Source organism: Schistocerca cancellata, chromosome 3 (assembly GCF_023864275.1).
Source record: "Schistocerca cancellata isolate TAMUIC-IGC-003103 chromosome 3, iqSchCanc2.1, whole genome shotgun sequence".
Lineage (NCBI taxonomy): Eukaryota > Metazoa > Arthropoda > Insecta > Orthoptera > Acrididae > Schistocerca > Schistocerca cancellata.
Window position 1 is genome coordinate 901,638,669 of NC_064628.1, and position 22,993 is coordinate 901,661,661.

Here is a 22,993-nt window from a genome sequence, read left to right on the forward strand (position 1 = left end):
AGGAAACATTATGCATATTATTTACAGAAATCAAAGTGCAAACAAACAAAATGAATTCAAGCTGCCATTTGTGCAATTAAGTCTAACAGGCACAGTGCATTACATGTATCTGAAAAAAAAAAACATAAATGTCTACAATAACAGCAATGGCCCAAATAATAAGTTCAATAAAGTTTTTTTAGCTAAAATAATGCTGTAAACAAATCTCAAGAAGCGAAAATTCAAGTAGTCTTCTACTAAGGATGATGCATTACAGTTTCAAACCATTTGTCCACTATCATATTCATGCACTACAGCTCAATCAAATTTGTAAGTATCGTAATCGTTAAGTTGTAACATATTTCTCAAGAGATAAGGCATTGGGTACATAAGAACGTTAGAAACTTGTGTGTTCAGTCTGTGTAAAATACAGAAGACTGTCACAAGAAAACTCTTTTGTTTTTGATCTGCCACACAAAATCACATCAAAAGTACAATTATCGAGTGAGTTTCAGGCACTCTAAAGGTGTAATTCTTTATTTTTTTCAACTTTTTACAATAAAAATAAAGACATTTATAAAAAAATTAGAAGTAAAGGATTGAGTATGACCATAGATAAAATAAAATCCAACTAAATCTTCTGATCAGTATGTTTAATTAATCTTCATGGAGACCTGGTAATCAACTGTGATTAGATTTACATAATTATGCATAAAATGCACATTCATAAGGAATGTGACTGCAGGAGAATTGGCCTGTAGTATTGGACTGATCTGTAGCATAGCCTGACATGTAGGTAACATGGAAATATAAGCAGCAAACATTTGATGACTTTTTCAGTGGGGTCAGGACTTTTACCCATGCCACAATACCAAAGTAATTATAAAATATAAATCAATAAAAAAATGCCATCATCAGCAAAGAGGACTGAGCAACAATACATAAAACAGATACATAAGTTGACCACGGGAAAAGAAATCGTGTATGAAATCACAAAATGAGGATGATCTAAGAATTAATGCCATTACAGGAGTCTTTGTGCTCACTATGACAAACTGAAATATCTCAATATTTTCACTTTATGTCATACACAGAAAAACTGTATGAGTACAGCTTTTCATTTTTTATTCAAATATATGATGGATGAAAACTCCCAGACTGCTTTGTACGTTCATATGGAGTATAAGACTAGGGTGATATTTGTTACAAAACATTTTAGTGAATCCACAAACAAACATTACTGTTTCATGTACTTCCCTTCCCCAAACAGAACTTAATGCAATTGCAGGTTGTTTCAAGACTGGCTGGACCATAAACACTAACTAAAATCCTTTTTGACAACTGTCACCTTCACATTTTATTTAAATGGGCATGATGGGCACATTCAAAGTTATGCTCATGGTGAGGCAACATAAAGAGTCAATTAACATGCAGCTCATGATTTCAAATAACTGCTGTATTTGTGCACATCTAGATATTTTTTGAATTTGGTCTATATATTTTCTGTGTTTGCCTTTCTTCTCCAAACTGTAGGTGTACTGGAGTAAATTTCAGAATATGTAGCTACACTGTTATTCTTTCATGTCAATCCACAACTGTCACAAAACCTGCTTTTTAGATTCAATTCTTGGCTGTCCAAACTTGCCAGACTGCCACCAAACTCTCTATCCCACTAAGAAAAGTTTTCTTTGTAACCACAGTGAAATCCATCAGTTCTGCAGAAATGTTAACAGTTTTCCAGGAGTTCCTTACATCCTGTCTTGCCTCCCCATAATTACTCCAATATTCACAGAATGCACTCTTTAACCCGTCAAATTATGTATGACCTACTATCTCACAAGTGATTATTTTAGTGTTCTTTTTCTAGCAGAATCGAACTCCTGTACATCTGTAGTTAAATCATCATATTAAAAATGTATCAGCATAGCAGTACATCTGCCAGTCTGACACAAAAGGGATTACTGAACACATTTGATTCTTCTAAACGCTTCTACAACCACGAAAGTTGTTGTTTTTAGGGTATTAGCTTCTGTTGCCAAGTTTTTGGAATGATTGACATACAGCCTCATAATCCGGTATCATGTCTCTTGAGTCTGTACAGCCCATCTCTGAGGTTTGAAGGCTCCTTAACAATGATTACAATTCCCTGAAAGGATAACTGGTGAAAAAAAAAGGTTTCTTTTTTAAATTATTATTATTATTATTATTATTGATGTCCAGGACTCCGGTTCAGTAAAATATGTTTAAACTACCAAAAGTTGAGTAGAGTAATCTAGTTTTCACAAAAAGTCTTATCTCAAGTAGTTTGGAGGACAGCCAGATATTTTCTAGAAGGGGGGGGGGGGGGTAAGGGGAAGTTAAATGATGATACACAGAGAACGCTCTTAAGAATAAGTGCTGAACTTACAACCTTGTGATTGCTGTTCCTATAATAGTAACAAAGTTTACAACCTGTCTGCTACTAATCAGATCAGCAATAGGGGGCACAATATACTTTCCTCATCACTCTCATAAAATTTTCACTAGTTACTTTGGTTCAGTTATTTGGATGATGCTTAGAGGGCCGCGACATTTTCTTCGAATTTTCTTTATCTGATTAAATACTTTTACTATCAATAAATTTGCACTTGCCTTTCTTCAAAAAGCATACTACCTTCCTGAACATGTATGTTGAGCAAAGTGACAGTCACTTCTGCAATATTACACAGAATTAACCTATCAACAACTATCTTAATTATTGCAGGTTCCATCCCTTCAACAACAGGCATTTTCTTCTCTGTATCGTTTAACTTCATGACAGAAAAAATTTGTTCTCATACGGGGTCTTTAACTGTGCAAAGAAGTTGATGAACGCTTTTGCTTCCTAAAACTACCAAGATGAACTTACATGTAAGCAAATTTCTTTGGCAAACTTTAGTCAACCTAAAAAGTAAATGATCACTCATTCACATCTGAGAAGAACATTTACATTATTACAAAATACTGTACCACAATGGATAGAATCTGCTCAGTAGGTGATAAGAGAGAGGTAACAGATGGAAAAAAAAAGTCCACGCCCTAACACAGTGCCAGCTGAATTAGAAATGCTTCCCTCATCTGTTAGAAAAGCCTCCTGTTGTACAACTAATATCTGTAATATGGTCAACAGGTCTACAAGAGTCATTCTGCTAGGTTTTGCCTTTGTGGACACCTATGTCATGAACTCTGTTCTACACAATCTAATGAAACTACATGTTTATCCATTTCCAAAACACTTATATAATCTTGAAGAGGAAAGCATATATAAATAAGACAGTGCATTTACAGTGTTTTGGCGGCTCTTCTGCTGTGTGGTGTTGCTGGCAATTGGTTTTCGTTGGTCGTAGGCAATCAAGCAATAGTATATAGTAGACAATGTGAATTGCTGAACTTAATTACTTGTTTCAGCAGAAGATGTGAATTGATTACTTTTGTTTTCTATATGGATAGTGGGAGACTGATGATTATTGATCTGGCTATTATGGATTATAAAGTTACTACTGGTTTTACCATGTATGTCTTGTATTCTCTTGATTCTCAGAATATGACAATATTTCATGGGATATTGTTTTGTATTTCAATGTTATAGATTGGTTGCGAGTTGGTTAAGCCAATCAGTGTGACTGAAGGAGAATTGGGCTGTAGTATTGGACTCATCTGTAGCATAACCTGAGGTGTAGGTTACAAGGAAATGTTAGCGTGTGGTTGCGAGTTGGTGAAGCCAACGAATGTGACTGAAGGAAAACTGGGCGACATGGCTGACTGATTGCAGTGTATCACAAAGGTAGTTTCAAAAACTTTGTGGGGTATTTTCAAAATGTCCCAATTTCCGAGGTTATGCTTACAGAGGAACCTAAAGAGTATAGCTTAAATTTTACAGACTATTCTGCTTTATACAACATTCTGCACAATGTAGTCCTTTATGTTTCCATGTAATTTGACACCCTCCTCCACACCATAATGACATTTGTCAAACACTATTTTCTCATTGGTTCTGCTATCTAGTCTGATCATCCGACTCTTAACTAACTTACTGTGTTCACTTCCCATCATTCCCGCACAAATACATACCAATGCAAACTGCAACACAAAAGCTGCATACACCATAAGTGGGCTTTAATAAGTGTGCTCTCAATTGTCTGGCAATTTTTGTTCAGCTTCCTAAATTAGTATTACAATCATTCAACTTATTAGTGTTAACTTTTCATTACATTATTTGCTTCTACTTCTGTACTTGTGTTTTTCAGACCTTGCCTTCCTCTTTATACTTTTATGCGTACTTTCATTCTATCTGCGTTTCTCTGCAATAGTGAAATTGCAATGAATCAGAATGGTCAGGCAACTCTTATCTTCCGGATGCATCATTCGAAAAACTTCCAACATGATTGTGGTGGCGGTGGAGGGCGGGCGGCAAAGGGCGTGGGGTGGGGTGGAAGAACAACCTTGTTTTTGGAGTGGTTGGTTCCTTTCCTATAAAGGAAAGAGGGACAAGACTGGCGAAGCTTACAAAGGAGGGTCAAGTCACTCAGACACCTCTCTTCTTAGGGTCTGAGTGATTCACTCTTCCTTTCTAACTGACCCCCCCCCCCCCCCCGGCCCCGCCCCTCCCACCACTCACCACAAACTATACCTCACAAGAATAGGATCTGACAGTTCCAAAAGGTAGAATCTTTTTTTACTTGTATGTGTCTGCTAACATAATGCATAATTTCACCACAAATATCCCCCTCCCCAGATTTGACCCTCACTTGACATTATTTCTGTCTTGTGTCTTGTGATCATCTTTAAAAGTTCAGAGCAACATTTCACTCTGTATGCCCACTGTCTACTTGTACTTCCACTCTTATTTACTTCTTCACATGACTGATGGAAGTGCCGAAAACTTCCAGAGAACTGCAGTGACAGCAATTGATTCTGTTTTGGGATTTGATCATTCTTAACTGAATGCTCATGTTACTGTCCACAGAGTTTTCTTTCTAGTATTAGATATAAGAGTGCAACTCTTATGTAAATAGTGCACTTTTTGTACAGGTACAGATTAAAACCAAAGAAGCATCGCAATCATTAGGTTTTTTTAATTAAAATTATAAAGAGAAAAGAAAACATTTTTTCCTCATCTGTCACAAACAAAACAATCCAAATCATAAAAGCATTTCAAGAAGCACCATATTACAAGCTGAGCATGCATTCTGAAAAACAGTGCGGACTACAAATAAAAAATATGTTTTACCTGGCTCTTTAAATCATTAAGCCTCTTTTGTGCTTCACCTTTCTGGTTTTCCAACTGTTTTAATGTGGCAGCTAAAGTATCCAGCTCACTCTGTAACAAGGAGAAAATTATAAGATACTGTAACTATTTTATAGACATCTGTAAAAATTTTGAAGCTTCATTTAAAGAATCCACAAGAGTTGAAATTTTTCTGACATTCAAGAATTTTGATGTGGCTTATTTACTACTTCTCCTGCTTCTTTGTTTGTCAGGTTCTGTGGGACCATGCAAGCCAAATGAGACCATAAATAGTTTATAGAATGCCAATTACAAAATTTTTAAACAAAGACTTCAACTATTAATAAAAAACACTAAACAGAGAGTATACAAACAAATGACTATCACAGAGAAAAGTTCTAAACTACTGCGAAGAAGTCTTCTGCAGAGTAGAATGAGTGCACTAGGAAGGAAACTTCCAACTTAGATTTGAATAGTTTGCGTTCATCACTCAATAATTTTTGTTCTGCTGGAAGTCTATTGAAAATGAAACATGCTTAATGCTGCACGCCTTTCTGTACAATGCTCAAGGAAGTGTTATCCAAGTACACACATCTTTTGAGGCCAGTCAATTCGATGCAGATTAATTCAGTACATGCCTTGACACAATTTATGAGCACTTTCCTAGATGCATTGAATATATGCATCTTGGTTTCCAGACACTATGCAGTTTGTGGCACTGATTTGTCTAATTTAATGTCAGGCTAGGACACTTGAGCAGCAATTAGAAACTCAAACTATCACATATTATCTTCATCACGGATGCAAAGCTTATTGAATCAGCATCAGCTGATGTCATAACAAGAATAACCAGCTAATTCAGAGCCAATTCAAGGTCTATGGGAAACAGCACAGTGGCCTGTTGATGTGCACAGCAGTGAAGGACAATGTTCCACCAACAGCATCAAGACCACCGGTACCTATACCAGCATTCTCAGAATCTACATTTCTGGCATTTGACAATTTGCAACGAACTTGGAACACATATCTCCAATGGTTTCCGAAGCTAGTAGCATTCCAGGTACTCTTCTTCTGTCTGTTTTATTACTGTCTTCTAGTCACATTTAATGAGTTGGCTCACTAATTTCAACTACTAGTAGAACTTAGGAGGTTGTCTTTCTATGTCTTACATAATTCACTGCCTACACATTTCAAGATACAAACACAAGTATCAGCTGCTCTAACCAGTGTTATGGTGTAGTGGAACACCACATATATTTATTTATTTAAAAAAAAGTTTTTGTATTCTGATTAATTCATCATGTGATGCTAGAAATGTTAAAGTACGATGTTTTTTGCGCAATGAACACTGACATTCGGAAGAAAAATAAATTATTTCTAGAGAACTAAAGATAATGATATTGAACCTTCTGTATTTTATCTGTGTTGGTCAATGAAAAAGACCAGAGGCATTGTATCACGTTATAAGTCTTCGATTCTTGTATGGGTGATAGACACCATTGTACGCTGGGTATAATTGTGTGCAAGTTCTGTAAAACTATTCAGAATATAAATAATACTTCCAAGTAATAACATTTACTTTTTGTAAAGCTCGCACCTCTCATATTAGTGAATCAATATTTTGTGTAAATTTGTTGTTTTATCGTGTGCTCCTGAGGGGACCACCATTTCTCTTGCAGCATAGGTCGGCCATTACGCCAGCAAAACAATTATTCTTAATAAATCATTCATTAACGTAAATGTAAATGCAGAAGAGTTCTCCGTTTTTCTGATTCAATATTCTAAAGACAGTTAAATTAAATTAAAGCTTCAATCGTTAATATTTTTGTTGTATTGAGTTCAGTAAATTTTCGACTGGCTGCTTAATGGCAGATGACGAGAATCTCCTTAGCTTTGCCTTCCTAATGAAAAATAATTAAAGCAATTTATTACTTTTCACGAAAACAGAAATATCTCAAGTATTAATTGTCATTTTAAAATTAGTACATAATTAAACCACTTGCCATCAGGATCAAAGAACTAATTTTTATTACAACATTCTGAGTAATATATGCAGAATTTTATTAATAATTGCAGCCACTTACGCAAACTTAACTGTAGAAGGCGGTAAGTCGCACCATAGAAAATCCAAGGTCTATGTAAATGCTTGTGGTGGTACTGAGTTTGTTTAACAGTCTCATACTAGCTAAAATCAGAGCCCAATGCTAATGATGAGTAATTCTCTTTAAATGAAGTACCACAACAGAAATAGGAAATTACAGTTTTACATTATATGGGGGTTGGAACTTAAATAGTGTCAACTATTTATTCGCAACTGATACAAAAGAGTTACACGTTTGCACCTGTTACTGTCTTTCAAAGTATCGTATTTACTCGAATCTAAGCCGCACTTTTTTTCCAGTTTTTGTAATCCAAAAAACCGCCTGCGGCTTAGAATCGAGTGCAAAGCAAGCAGAAGTTCTGAAATATGTTGGTAGGTGCCGCCACAACTAACTTCTCCCGTCGAATATATGTAGCGCTACACAGGCATGCTATGCAGGCACAAAGATAAATACTGGCGCCAAAACCTCTGCGTCAGTAAATAAATTAAAAAAAAGGCAGAAGATGAGCTTTTTTTCTCCGCCCCGAATTTCGACCACTGCATTTTCATACATTATCCAACGAAGTAAATACAAATTCCGTATTGTTCATCTTCGAATGTAACAGCTTTTCAATGTACTACGAAAGTCCGACTGGCAAGACTGTTTGCGATGTTTGTCAGTATGGCCAATTCTACATTCTGAATTTTTTCCTACCTGTGAGAAGAGATGGTTGCTAATGGGAATTTTTGTGAATCACATGCAGTATTGTCTTCACCATAAGAATAATACGAATATAAACATTTTGCCATGTATTCTTTCGTGTTTGCTGCTATCTCATTTAAATCCTGTCTGGCTAATAAACTACGAAACTAGAGTGAGATAACAGCAAACGCGGAAGTATACACATATCATATCATGTTTATATTCGTATTATTCTTATGCCTAATAGGGATACAGTCAGAAATGAAGCACGGCAATTGACTAGATTTTTGAATCTAAGATGACTCTAATTCCTGTGCAGAAAGTAATGTACTAAAGAGGCGTCTGCAAAGATTTTCAAATGAAGAAAAATTTTCGCTAAACTCTCGTTCAGAACATATTCTATCATATGCAGTTTATTACTTGGTTCTTGTTGATCATTAACAAAGAAAGCAGCAGTGTAAATAACAACAAATAGCAGTCTCTTGCCATTGTTTCGCTACTGAGACAATTCCTCTTTTCTTTTCTTTTTTTTTTTTTTTTTTTTTATTGTAAGCGGTGGTAGCACGCACAAAAGCAAACCATGCCACGAGCGGCGACAGGTCGTAAACATTCATTATCAGAATGCGACAAACAATGCATGACACAGTACAGTAATGCATTTTCAGCTCAGAGTGACGTATACACCTATAACAAAGAGAACAGCACTTATCAGATCAAAGAAAAATAAGCAATCAATTCAAACCAGGCGAAGCACGTGAAAAACGAAGGGTACCCGTATAAATATGGACGGAGCACCTGACGCATAGCAATGGTTACCTGGTAAAGCTTAACTGCTAAGATTACGGCTCGAAACAAAAACTACTGTAGCTGTATCGTCATTCATTCGACCTAAATTGTGTCTCATATTACAATGGACCAACTTTGTTTCGCTTTGGAGGTGCGGCCTAAAACTTCTCTCCCCTTGAATTTCGAGTCTCAAATTTCAGGTGCGGCTTAGATTCGGGAAATTTTTTTTCCTTAATTTCGAGTCTCATTTTTCAGGTGCGGCTTAGATTCGAGTGCGGCTTAAATTCGAGTAAATACGGTAGTCACCAGCATTGTGTAGAACCTGTTGCCAGTGACGTGTAAGGCATAGTACACAGTTAGCAGAGCCTGTTCTGTTGATGGCGCGAATGGAGCGGTCTACTGCCTGTCAAATCTCTAACAGTTCTGAAGCGAATGCCATGAAGTGGTTCCTTCATCTTCGGAATCAAATCAAAGTCACAAGGACTTAAGTATGGGGAGTATGGTGGGTGGTACAGTACTTCCCAGTCCCATCAACCGAACAGAGCACCCACAGCTTGCGCTGTATGCAGCCACGCATTGTCGTGCAAAATGACAGGTGGGTTGCGCAGAAAGTGTCGCCACTTCTTTCGCAAAGCTGGTCATAGGTGATGCTCCAAAATCGAACAGTAATACGACTTAAGTCCTTGCAACTTTGATTTGATTCCAAAGATTAAGGAACCTCTTCGTGGCATTCTCCTTAGAACTGTTCCAGAGATTCAACAGGCAGTAGACTGCTCCATTCGGAACATCAACAGAACAGGCTCTGCTAACGGTATACTACGCCTTCCACATCGCTGGCAACGGGTTCTACACAATGCTGATGACTACTTTGAAGAACAGTAACAGGTGCAAACATGTAACTCTTTTGTATCGGTTGTGAATAAATAGTTGCCACTATTTAAGCTCCAACCCTCATATTATCACCCACCAAATAAAACTATTATTTTTTTATATACCACCACAACTGGGGCCCAGAACTTAGGGGCCCGAATTTATCTATATAATTATTGAGTACATAATACCACCAACCTGAAGTATATCTGACTTTCAAAGAAATTTTTTTCAAAATATATTTATGAAATATATTTTATGCATGTAATAATGAGTATGGTGCATAAGTTAATTATGTACATTAACATTGATGTAACTCTTCAGGCTTTCCCCGCGATCTAATGACATCTTGGGTTGTCAGGTGTTCTGCCGGATATCAGCGTCGTACTTGAACGATATTTCAGTCACGTAGCTCGTGACCTTCATCAGGTGCGACCTGAGACTGCTCCTCGAGTGGACCTGGTCCAGTATTTATGCCTATGGCCTTTCCCCTCTACCAACGGCTGCAGGTGCTTCCTCTGTGGTCCGCGCCCATTCCCTGCGACCTGCTGGAGCGTTGCTGCTCCGTTTTCCATCCGCTGCCGTTCTAGGTGTTCCCTCTGCGGTCCGCGCCCACCAAACCCGCTCCTGGGGGTTTCATCTACAGTCTGGGGTACCAAGCGTTCCCCCTGCGGTCCGCGCCCGCTCACCCCGACCTGTTGGAGCGTTGCCGCTCCGTTTTTCGTCCGCTGCGGCTCTGGATGTTCCCTCTGCGTTCCGCGCCCACCAGTCCCACTTCTGGGTGCTCCATCTTCGGTCTGGTGCGCCTGGCAGTCCGTCAGGGGCTCGTTTTCCATCTCCATGTCTCTGGTTCTTCTGTTTGTGTAGTGTTGCAGCTGGCCCCATTGCTCCTTTAACAATTCCAGAGCCGGATCCCAGGCTCTGCTTAGCTGGTACCCTGTGTCATGGTTCATAAGATCGTCAGCCATTTTAATTTCTATTGATTCTCTTATAACACTGTCCCAAAATCTGGGTGTTTGTGCTAGAATCTTGATATCCTCATACTTCATGGCATGATCTAGTTCTAGACAGTGTTCAGCAATGGCTGACTTAGTCACCTGTCTTAATCTAGTGTGCCTCTGATGTTCTTTGCACCTGATCTCCACAGTTCTTGTCGTCTGGCCAATGTAGGACAGTGTTATAAGAGAATCGATAGAAATTAAAATGGCTGACGATCTTATGAACCGTGACACAGGGTACCAGCTAAGCAGAGCCTGGGATCCGGCTCTGGAATTGTTAAACGAGCAACAGGGCCAGCTGCAACACTACACAAACAGAAGAACCAGAGACATGGAGATGGAAAACGAGCCCCTGACGGACTGCCAGGCGCACCAGACCGAAGATGGAGCACCCAGAAGTGGGCCTGGTGGGCGCGGACCGCAGAGGGAACATCCAGAGCCGCAGCGGACGAAAAACGGAGCGGCAACGCTCCAACAGGTCGGGATGAGCGGGCGCGGATCGCAGGGGGAACGCTTGGTACTTCAGACCGTAGATGAAACCCCCAGGAGCGGGTTTGGTGGGCGCGGACCGCAGAGGGAACACCTAGAACGGCAGCGGATGGAAAACGGAGCAGCAACGCTCCAGCAGGTCGCAGGGAATGGGCGCGGACCACAGAGGACGCGACTGCAGCCGTTGGTAGAGGGGGAAGGCCATAGGCATAAATACTGGACCAGGTCCACTTGAGGAGCAGTCTCAGGTCGCACCTGATGAAGGTCACGAGCTACATGACCGAAATATCGTGCAAGTACGACGCTGATATCCAGCAGAACACCCGACAACCCAAGATACATTAACATTGTTTCATGTAACATACCACCATTCATTGCACCTGAGAGAGAGTGAAATCTGATAGACAAGACTGCTGCAGTGGAGAGTTTGGGTCTGCAGCTTTATGACAGTATAGCAGGTGTCTCAACTGAGATAAACAGCAGCATTCAAAAACCAATTACAAAAGGTACGGCTGCAAGTGCATGTGCCTCTGGGCTGGCAGCCAAGAGAAGGAAAGGTATCTGGGGGCCATGCAATGTGCTGCTTGTGTTGTCTAAAATTAATAACAGTGTTGTGCTTAAAGTGAATATAGTAGTATTGTCACAAACTATTTTTCGAAAGATTCATTTACTACAACTTCATTCACTGTGTGTAACATAGCTTACGGATTTTGAGTAAAATAGGTCACACAATCTGATGTGTGGCAATTAGGTAAAGTAAAGTTTGATTACATGGGAGACTCATACGTGTGTAATAAAGTTTAAATAATCATTTATGCCAGTGTTAAGCTTATTAACAGTACACTGCAGGAGTGTTGCTTAAGATGTACTGTGAAAAGTCGTTTACTGGTGTAGGACACACATTTATCTTGACATGCACTATACAGAGTTTCTTTAGAATATGTTCAATATTTTTCTGTGTGTTTTGGGTAATTTAAGTGTTCTTGGGTGTGCTATTTTTGTGCATCATATTTTTCTGTGTCTCTTTGCTGAGACAGTGAAATTGATTCTGAGTAATGATAGTTAAGACACACAAGGATAAGTGAGTAGAGAACAAGAATATGTCCGAATTTGAAGCAGCTGATGATGTGCAAGAGTTTGCATTAAATGAACGAGGCAAATCGTCAACCTCTCGAATTCCCGAAGTGGAAACTGAGTGACACTGCATAGATATTGTATCTTTCGATTCTAGTGAACACACTCAAATGAGTAGAAAAATTCACACGGCTGATAGTGTAGAGAAATGTGATGCAACAACATTGACAGCTGATGTGTTGCCAACATCACCACCTTTACTATACTTTCTTGCAGTGCTTTTAGACTTGGGAGACGAACATCGTGATGAAAAGGGGAGATTATAGCACAATGAACTTGAAGATAGGGAAAGACTGGAACGGATTGCTCACGAAAAAAAGAGTGCAAGAGCGAGATGCTCAATTTTTAACAAAGTTCAATGAGCTTCTCGACCAACACGACAAGACAATTGTTTCGTATCTGTCACAAGAAATCGATGTTGTCAAAGATCAAGTTGCAGAACTTGTAGTACAGGACAGAGACATCCTGCAACAAGTTTCAAATTTAGATGATAAAGTAGACCAGCCTGACAAGGCACATAACGTCTTGGAGAGCCAAGTGAAAATCATCAGCAAAACTGTTGTTGATATTACACAAGGTTTGGAACAATGAACTGATGAGCGTGTCAGAAGTTGTGGGTCGACTTGATGTTGGTGTACAATTACAGTAGTGCTTGGTGGAGCCACTGCATGTGACCCACAGACCGCCAAGAAAAGAGCAGTATGGAAATGTACCAATTAGTATTCCCGGCATGGAGAAATCAGCCTGTGAGAATACGCAGCCACTATCTCCATGCATTGTTGCTGTGACAGATGCAGGTGTGCTACCAATTGTAGCACAAGTTAAACACGAGGAGTCCTTGATTGTTGTTGTTGTTGTTGTTGTTGTTGTCTTCAGTCCTGAGACTGGTTTGATGCAGCTCTCCATGCTACCCTATCCTGTGCAAGCTTCTTCATCTCCCAGTACTTCCTTGATTAGGCACTGCCAGTTCCAAACTTTCAATGACGAAAAGAAAAGTCTTCACCCAGTGATTTTTGTAAAAAGTTTCAGAAATGTGTTGCCCTTATCTTGGACTGAACAACTGAAGATACACTTTGTAATATCCTTTATAACTGGTGATGCAGCTCTGTAGGCAATGGAAATTGCCGATCAGTGTCCAATGTTTTTAGATTTTGAAAGTAAATTCCTGGCAATATTTTGGTCTCTGTCAGTATAAGAAAGACTACAAAACAGTTTTATAACCCCGAGCCTTTCAATCCCAGATGCTGAAATTTCCTAAAGTATTTTGAACGATACTTAAATGAGACCCGATATTGGGATGAACCAATGCAGGTGCGGAATCTTTTGTGAATTTTGAAAGGAAAATTACCGAACACTATTTGCAAAAAATTAGTACATGTTTGAACAATCTGTGGGCACAATTGATTCCCTTGACCTCATTCAAGAGGATGCCCGACAAAATGAATACGGGAATTCAAATAATGGTCAGGTGAGCAATAAAATACAAAATCAAGGCAATGGCATTCTATGAAAGAACAGATTTGCACATAGTAGTGAATACCCTCATGGGGACAACTATAATAAAAAGACAAACATGTGCCAGCAGCAATGATAATTGGCATCACAGCAGGTATGATGGTAATCATTATGCTAATGCTAGCCAGTCTCCAACCAAAAGGGAGGAGAGAATTTTATCCAAGAGAAGAAGTGGAGGAAGAGGTAATACCCCCTTTGCTAATAAAAACCATGCGGACGAGTAATGAGCAGTGGCAACGGACAGGGCCGACTAACTGGCAGTCGCAACATGCAATGCCAGCTGGCCATGTACCCGTTAACCACATTAATGTGATTTCGATGCCACCACCCCCGCTACAGCCACGAAGTGGTCAGTCACAAGTGTATGTGTCACAAAATTCACCTTGCACTGCGAAGGACAGTGTAAGGCTAACTGATGTGATGGATCAGGTACCGGCAGCGTGTGACAGAGTTTGAACTCTGGCCAATTGTTGTACACCCTTCCCAGATGGTCAGCAAGACAAAAGAGAGGGGCAGACAGAATGTGAATATTAATTTATTACGATACAGTGATGACTGCGACATCAGAGAGGAGTTGACGGTTGATCTGTGACAGACGGAACAATCAGAAGTAGAACTTGTGCAGGCTGCTTCTCAAGGGCAAATAAATGGCATACCGGTGACAGTGATTCTGGATACAGGGGCTAGTGTCTCAGTTATTGATGAACAGTTGTTTAAATGTATAGATCGGGTGAGGAGATTGCAAATTCTGTTGGAAGAGTAGTGTAATAGGTGGTAGGTGCTCTATGGGGCAGGGTACAAATCATAAAAAGCAGGTGCAGGCTGAGATAACCATGGAAAACAAAGCCATCAAGTGCTTATCCATAGTGGTAAAGAATCTAGTGGTACCTTGAATTCTCAGGTTGGATGTGCTTAGGCAAATGAAGGCAAAAATAGACCTCTCCCAAGCCATCTGGAACTTATTCTACCAAAACTGATGAACTGACCTGGCACTAATTAGGACCCCAGATAATTATGTGAGTTATTGCTGGCATGTCCACATAACCGTAGATGATCCACACACAATGTGCATTAAAGATAGTGTCTCCATGGAGAACGATAACGAACAGGAACCCAGATAGGCACAAGAAACTGTCACCATAAAACAAAAACTCAATGAAAAGGTAGCCGAATTGAGTGAGCAACAACAAGCTGAACTTAAACAGTTGTTGAACGAATTTGTCAGAGTATTTTCTGTAAAACCCAGAATTATTCATGGATACAAATTCGATATGCAAGTAAAACCACACAATACTTTCTGTAGAGCTACATACTCTATGCCTTGGACAAAGAAGTAAGCCGTGGGGAGGCAAATAGAGAGAATGCTGCATTGGTGGATCATAGAGCCATCAATGTCACCTTATAGCAGCCTGCTGCTACCCGTAACAAAAGCAGATGGCAGTATCAGATTGGTGTTGGACACGCGGGATATCAACAATGTAATTATATCCGTATGGACCAGGCCTGCAAATTTTAATCCTAGCATAAATCCCATAGCACAATGTTTTTGTGACTTAAATAGATACATTATAACCTACGCAGCTAACCAACAGACTAAGTAGGTGGAACTTGAACCCATCTTTCAAAAGATGCACAAACAGTGTACCACACAAGTCCACAGGATACACACCCTGTGAAATTGTCATGACAAATGTACCTGATGATGAATGGTTCAAGCCTCTGCCGTGAATCCCAGGGACGATATCAAGAGAGCAGAGGTTACAACAAGCTTTGCTGTCACTGCAACACCATTCAAAAATCAGGAAAGCGAAGTTTGAAAGAAATCTGAATCGAATATATACCTACAAAATAGGAGATTTGGCTATGTTGAAAAACCACCCCCAAGGCTTCTAGTATAAAAAGAATACATAAAAAGTGGCAAATTTTATATATCTGGCCACACCTAATAGTTAATGTACCACATGATGGGTGCTATCTGTTGGCACACCCAGAGACACAGAAGGTGCAAGGGTTGTACCCTCAGAAGGACTTAATGCCATTCATATCTCTGAACAAAGAAACTGATATTTAACTGAGTAAAAAACTCGACTGAATTGTAAATAGATAGTAGTTTATAGGTTATAGTTTAAGTGTAGTTAGGATTTGATTTTCAATTCCTATGCATTTGCATTTCATTTGTATGCATTTGAATATATGTAGTAGTACATAAGTGTGTATACATGTGAGCTATTTGTTTGAATGGGATGTATGTATCCGAAGGTACGCATCTTGACAATGTTATAGTTAATGATTCAGATTTGTGGCTCATGGCACAAAATTTTACTACGCATTGTGCGTGGTTGCCTGGAGCCTGTTCCAATCGCGATTTGCTAAGGAAGAAATCTACTAAGATGATAGAACTTGTCATTTTAAAGAGGATGAAAAAAACGAATGTTAGGGCGGATGATTAAATTCTGCACTAATACCAGCCTAGAAGTGCTTGCAGCCGTGCCCTCAGATACGAGGCAACTGCAAGCGCAACAATCGAAATGAATTTGAATCAATGTTGAATGTTTACTGACATCAGATGTACAAATTTACTGAACTCTCAAGCCTAGAAAGACAAATTGGTCAGACTTTCTAAATAAGAGGTGCTGGCTTTTACAGACAGTGTTTAAATAATTTTAAACACAAAAGGTACTGATTTACATTACATGTGGAATGAGAAACTGTGATTAAAGATGCACATTTCAAGATACAAACACATGTAGCATTTGTTAGGCTAAGCTCTAAGCAATGTCATAGAAAGTGAACAAGTTGTATAAATCCTAGCCAGCCAACTCACAAAGTCTTAATCTACAGTGTAACACATCTCACAATAAATCTTTAATTCGAATTGTGTGTCTAGTCCCAGCAAGGAAGTTTGGGCTAATGCTCTAGAAAGTGTGATCCTTATTTAAGCAAAGTTCTTCACATAGCTCAGTCATCTGGAAGTGCATTACCCAGCACAACATGCACCTGCTGTGAACAAAGACATGACAGAAGTGCATCCTAAACGCATGTCATTACTGCAGTCAACTGACAAACATAGCAAGGTGGAAGAGCTCTCCTTACTTTGATATCACTCCAACCTTCAGAAGATACAGTATTACCATTTTCCATGCTGCAGCAGCAGAACACGCATAAGTTTGTAACGTTTTCAAATCTCATCTGGTGCAGTTCCCAACAATCAGTCTTTCCTTATCATCCTGTCAACTAAGTCTCCCCTGACCTCGGGTTCTGTGCAAATTTTCCAAACTATATCCTTTTTCCTAAACCTCACCAGTCCTTTACCTTCAATTCTCCTGCTTCACCTTCAACCTTTCTGCTAGGAGGAGGATCCACTGGCACAAGGAGCAGTACAAATAATATCACGAGAACTCACCAAGACTGTCACCATATTACTGCTCTAAGACTGTCGCCATATTACTAAAATAGTGTAATGTTAGAGATGTCACTGGGCATGAGGTTGTAGCTGTAGGGTGGATGGGTGGTGATCTCCCATTCAAACTGAGGCAACTGATTCAGTGTGCTGTGAGCATATGGGATCATACACTGTCATGCAAAAAGAATAATTCTTCTATTCAGCACTCCATGTCTCATGTTGTGGATCACCCTTCACAGACTTCTCAATGCCAAACTTTGACACCCTTACATGTGTGTTCTCCTGCTGCCACTTGGCAAGAAGATTTTTTATCTGACCAATTAAATTACATTTTAAACAACTGATTATTTTTGTTGAATTATTACCAATTCGTAATCCTGAAGTTTCTGTACCTAAAATATATATACTGGCAAAATGTGTTAGTTTAAATACAATTTTGTTGGGCATCACTAAAAAATGCACAGGGAAAGGGCTTGGTTAAAAAGTCGCTCATAGAAGTAGAACTCTATATCAACGTAACTACAAAGATAATAGTTAAGAAAACTGTAGTAATATTACACCTGATCCAACTATGACCTAAATTAACCATTGTTGTTTTATGGTTTTTAATAGTATGAACACTCTTGTTCCGACATATTTTACAGCTGAACAGAATCTCACTCGGGCAACTATATTTCTGCTCCCACTTCATTTTCACTTGTCACTGAATGATGGAGAACAAGAAGACATCTGAAAGTGATCAACATAGTTAGCTGATGATGTCTGTAAAGGAAGATGCCACTGTGAACACTCAGAATAATTTATTAATATTATGTAACAAAATTTCAGAGATACTAAAAAGGGTGAGTTAACGCAAAAATTCTAACTTGTCTACTTTAATGTGTGTAAATATTGTAACCTGATTCCACAAACTTCAGTAATATTCAGTGCACAACGCACTGACCCACCGTTTACTGTATCTATCTCTTGCAATTAAACTAAGATTGGTATCTAAACAGGGAAGCTTATGGAAATACAGAAGTAATAGCCAATCAGAACTCTAGTGGAGACATAATACCTAATTCATCAGTAATCATATACATGACATTTTATATTATATCTTCCCTTGAGTTCTGGCTGGCTATTCCTGTGACATTCAGCCAACATGGCCTTGCCATGTCAGTAATATAAACAGCTGAAACCAAGGGAAAACTACAGCTGTTATTTCTTCTGACAACATACAGCTCTACTACATGGCTTGATGATTTTGTTATCCTCTTGTGTAAAATATTCTAGAGGTATAATAACCACCATTTGGATCTCCAATACCATCAGGAAAAACAAAACTGGAATTCTGTGGGTTTCAGCCTGGGACGTTACACTGCTTAACTGGGTAGATGGGTAAGAAAATTTAGGAAGGGAAATGGGTAAGCTGAAGATATAGTGGGAACTAGTAAAGTGTGGTAGCAGGAAGAACATGACTTCTTATCTGGTTAGTACACAGGTCTATACAAAAAGCAAATAGGAGTAATGCAGGAGTAGGTCTAATAATAAATAAGGAAATGGAATATGGGTAAGTATGAACAACATAGTGAACACAATATTGTACCCAAGATAGACATGAAGCCAACAATCACCACAGTAGTACAAGTTTATATGCCAACTAGCTCTGCCAATGAGATTGAAAGAATGTATGATGAGATAAAAGGAATTATTCCGATATTTAAGAGAGAGAAAAATTTAAATACGATGGGGGAATGAAATTCAATAGCAGGGAATGCAGGAGAAGGAAAATTAGTAGAAGAATGTGAACTGGGGAAGGAAAGGAATGAAAGAGGAACCCAAATGGTAGAAATTTGCACAGAGCATAATTTAATCATTGACAACACTTGCTTTCAGAATCATGTAAGATGGTTGTACATGTGGCAGTGACTTGGAGACATTGTAAGGTTTGAAATACATTACAGAATGGGAAGAAAGCATTGGTCAACAATTGCCTGAAACTGGGTAAAGAAATGTAATAAAAGACAAATGGATAGCTTCGTGACATGAAGTAGAAAAGGCAGCAGAGGATCAAATATGTAAAACAACGAGGCCTAGTAAAAATCCTTGTGTAACTCATGAAATATTGAATTTATGTGACAAGTGAAAAAAAAAATGAAACTGTAACAAATTGAGCAGGTGCACGCATGCTCAAATGGCAAAAAAGATACTTTTTATTTGACACAATTAAAATTTAACATGTTTCTGACTTTTTACTTTACTTGTACTGTGAAACCCTGCTTCTTGCTAATTTCATGATTCTACGTCATCAGGAAGTATCCTACAGGTTTTGATGAGCGAGTCTGCGAGTTTCAAACTATGTGAAATAAATGGTCAAATCTTTTCATCGCATTGACTTAGAAACTTAAATTTTTTTACTCAACCAAGGGATTGTAGACCTTAATATGAGATGTAAATCTGAAATTGATATGCCACCTAGTTCCAGAGAAATATGGGTCTTAATAGACAGACAGATAAAAATGGCAACAAATGTTTTTTCACGTGATAAATTACAAATTAACAATTTTTGGAATTTTTCCTTTACTTCTTGTGTGAAATGTTGCTTCTTGCCAAATTTTATGATTCTAGATCAACTGGAAGCACCCTATAGGCTCTGATGAGTGAGTTATCAAATACAAAATATGTGACGTAAATGCCCACATCTTTTGATTGAACTGACTTAGAAACTGAAATTTAAGCTTGATTCGTCTACCTGTTCATGAGAAAATGGGTTCTTAACAGTAGGACAGACAGACGGACAACAAAGTGATTTTATAAGGGTTCAGTTTTTAAGACTGAGGCACATAATCCTAAAACTGAATGACACAATAAACAAACAGCTAAGCAGATATGGCTAGAGAATCAATGTCAGGCTCTACAGGCATGCAAAACTAGGTAGTAGATAAATATGTGCCACCAATTGGGGGGAGGAGGGGGGGGGGGGATCTTTGAGAAAGGAGAAGCAGCTGTATGAATATCAGGAGCTCACATAGCAAGCCAGTACTGAGCAAAGAAAGGAAAGTTGAAAGATGGAAGAAATATATACAAGGGCAGTACAAGGGAATTTACTAGAAGGCTGTGGTATCACCCACTGTTACACACACCATGCCAAGTGTTTGGAAGCGGTCATGTATTTGCTCTCGAGTCGGCTTCCACGAGTTCATACAGCACTTCATTGCAATATTTCCAGTACCTGGACTTCGGCTGCTCCTAAGATTTAAAGATTTGACTTGTGTGAGGTACAAGCGATATCACCAGAGCTAACATATTCACAGATCTTGTTGCCATTTTGTCTCCATAATAATGCTCTTTGTGTTCCTGTAACTGGTGTCCTGTCTACTTAAAGGTCTCTCGCTCTCATAGCAGCTGAACTCCGGACACCAAAGTTGGCAACGGGGTACTTTTCATCAGCACAATGTTCCCGGTTGGTTCCCACTACCACACGATCAGACAATGAACAGCAATAGTTGGTGTTTCCAGGGGCTTAACTGACATTGTCAATATGTCTTTATTATGTGCTACCCATTCTACTAAGGAACTGTGGCTAGTTTCTGTTTCACTAACTGTCTGGTTCTAGGTTGCTGGCAGGTACAGCAGCATCTCTCTTCATGTGTGGCTGTAGTCACTAGTCTTCATGGCTAATCCAATGATGGAACTGTTGCTAACTCAGGTTTCACAGTTACAAGGGCAGCAGACACAACAGTGCTCAAATGCATTACTCAGTTTCTTCAGCTCCAGTGTACAGCAGCAGCAGCAGCAGCAGCACCACAAGCAACATCCATGTTGGCACCCGAATTCAGAGATTTTGATGGCCAATGGGATGACTAGGCTGAGTACTGTGCACAACTGGAAGCACACTTTGCTGCACTCATAATTACAGTTGTGGTCTAATGCATGCACCACAGAAGTCCTACATTATTCTGTAGTGCACAAAGTTCAGGCCCAGGGGAAACTGTGCTATCGGGTGTTCATTAATGGGAAGAGGTGCTTTGGGCCTTTTATGTCTTGAGGGGATCGTCTGGAGTGCATTAGCAGCATTAGAATCAGTTGCACTTCTCTTCACTGTGTGATACTGCTGCAGATGTTTGTTCACAGGTGCTGAACCTCACACGATTCTGCAGTACCAGCCATCCCTATCTTCCCCATGCCCAGTGCAGTCTTCCCCTTGGGGTGAGTCACCCACAGAGATCAACACATGGCCTCTGCTGCTGCCACCAGTACCACAGCTCCTGCCACAGTGGTCTGCAATGCTTAAACCCGCTGCCTTTCTGGACACCTCACCATCATCAGTTGCAGATATTTAATCAGCAACTTCACAGTTCTTGGGTGCAACCATGCACAATGTGTCTGGTTTTCGGCTGATGTTTCTGAACACTTGTCAGGAGCACGGAAGCGTGAGGAAGGGGATCTGCGATCCGCCGTCACCACAACTCTTGCCTTTTCACTTGCGTCTGAATCCAGATCTCCCATCCCTACTACTTGTACTTGCCGTCACAGTACACAATGATGGTACAGAGAGGTGGGGGGGGGGGGGGGGTTACAGGGGCAGGGAGGAATGTGGTGTCAATCATTGTTACACACTGTGCCAGGCAACCCTAGCTGAGATTCAACAGTTGGCACTAGCAACTGCCCATACAGATCATCGGAGGCCAGCTAAGTGGTGCACACTGGGTTCCAATGTAAGGCCAGTAAAAGAGCAACACCTTCGGGAAGTGTGCAAAGTGGTATCTCCATGCCAATATTTACAGACAGTGCCGAGAGTCTAGATTCAATCCTGCATTAGCCCCCAAGCCAGATACCCCAAGTTTATGCATCACTCCAGTTACCATGTTTCTAGTACAGAACAATCACCCAGGACTTTAGTGAGGTACAAATTGTGTAACCAGGGCTAGCATATTCACATATCTTGTCACAGTATTGGACTTAAGTGAGGTACAAACCGTGTCCCTGGGGCAAGCATATTTACACACCTTGTCGCTGTTTTGTCACCGAGTTAAGTATATTTCCATAATAAAGCTGTCTGTGTTTCATAACTGGTGTCCTGTCTGGCTGAAAGTACTTCTACTACAGCAAAGAACCATGAACACAAAAGAGACAATATTACACAGAGGGAAGAGCCAGTACTTAAAAAGTTAAGAAGGGAGATATGATACTGGGAGGAAAAGTTTGGCAGGGAACAGAAAGATCCAAGTCAAAACAAGAACCCTAGACCATATGACATTCCCTCAGAATTATTGAGACTTTTGAGAGAGCCAGACACAACAAAACTGTTCTATATGGTGTGCAAAATATATGAGACAAGCAAACCCCAATTTCAAAAATGGGCAGGTGCTCACAGGTGTGAATATTACTGATCTATCAGTTTTTAACAAGTCGTGGTCACAAACTACTGACACAAATTAATTACAGAAAAATGGAAAAACTGGTAGAATCCATCCTTGGGAAAGATCAGTTTGGGTTCCAGAGAAATACTTGAAAATGGGAGGCAATTCAACCCTATGATTATACTGAAGGAAGTCTTACACCAACTTTTTCCGTTGTTGACTGGAATTCACTCTTTGAAATTCTGAAAGAAGCACAGAAAAAACACAGAGCAGAAGTTTATTTACAACATGTGTGGAAACCATACTTCAGTTGTGAGAGTCAAAGGACATGAAAGGGAAGCAGTAATTGTGAAGGAAGAGAGACAGGGTTGTAGTGTATCCTCAATGTTATTCAGTGTGTACACTGAGCAAGTTGTGAAGGAAGCCATGGAGAAATTACAAAAAGG

At 39.6% G+C, this 22,993-nt stretch overlaps 1 protein-coding gene across 4 annotated transcripts in view; it reads right to left on the minus strand.

Annotated features, from left to right (window-relative positions):
* The window catches only part of LOC126175977 (epidermal growth factor receptor substrate 15-like 1), a 211,078-nt gene that overhangs the window by 125,105 nt on the left and 62,980 nt on the right, over positions 1–22,993 (minus strand). For all 4 annotated transcript variants that reach the window (XM_049923083.1, XM_049923082.1, XM_049923080.1 and 1 more), the window contains exon 10: positions 5,228–5,317. In XM_049923083.1, the coding sequence (XP_049779040.1) occupies positions 5,228–5,317 (90 nt within the window). The remainder of the gene's footprint in view (positions 1–5,227; positions 5,318–22,993) is intronic.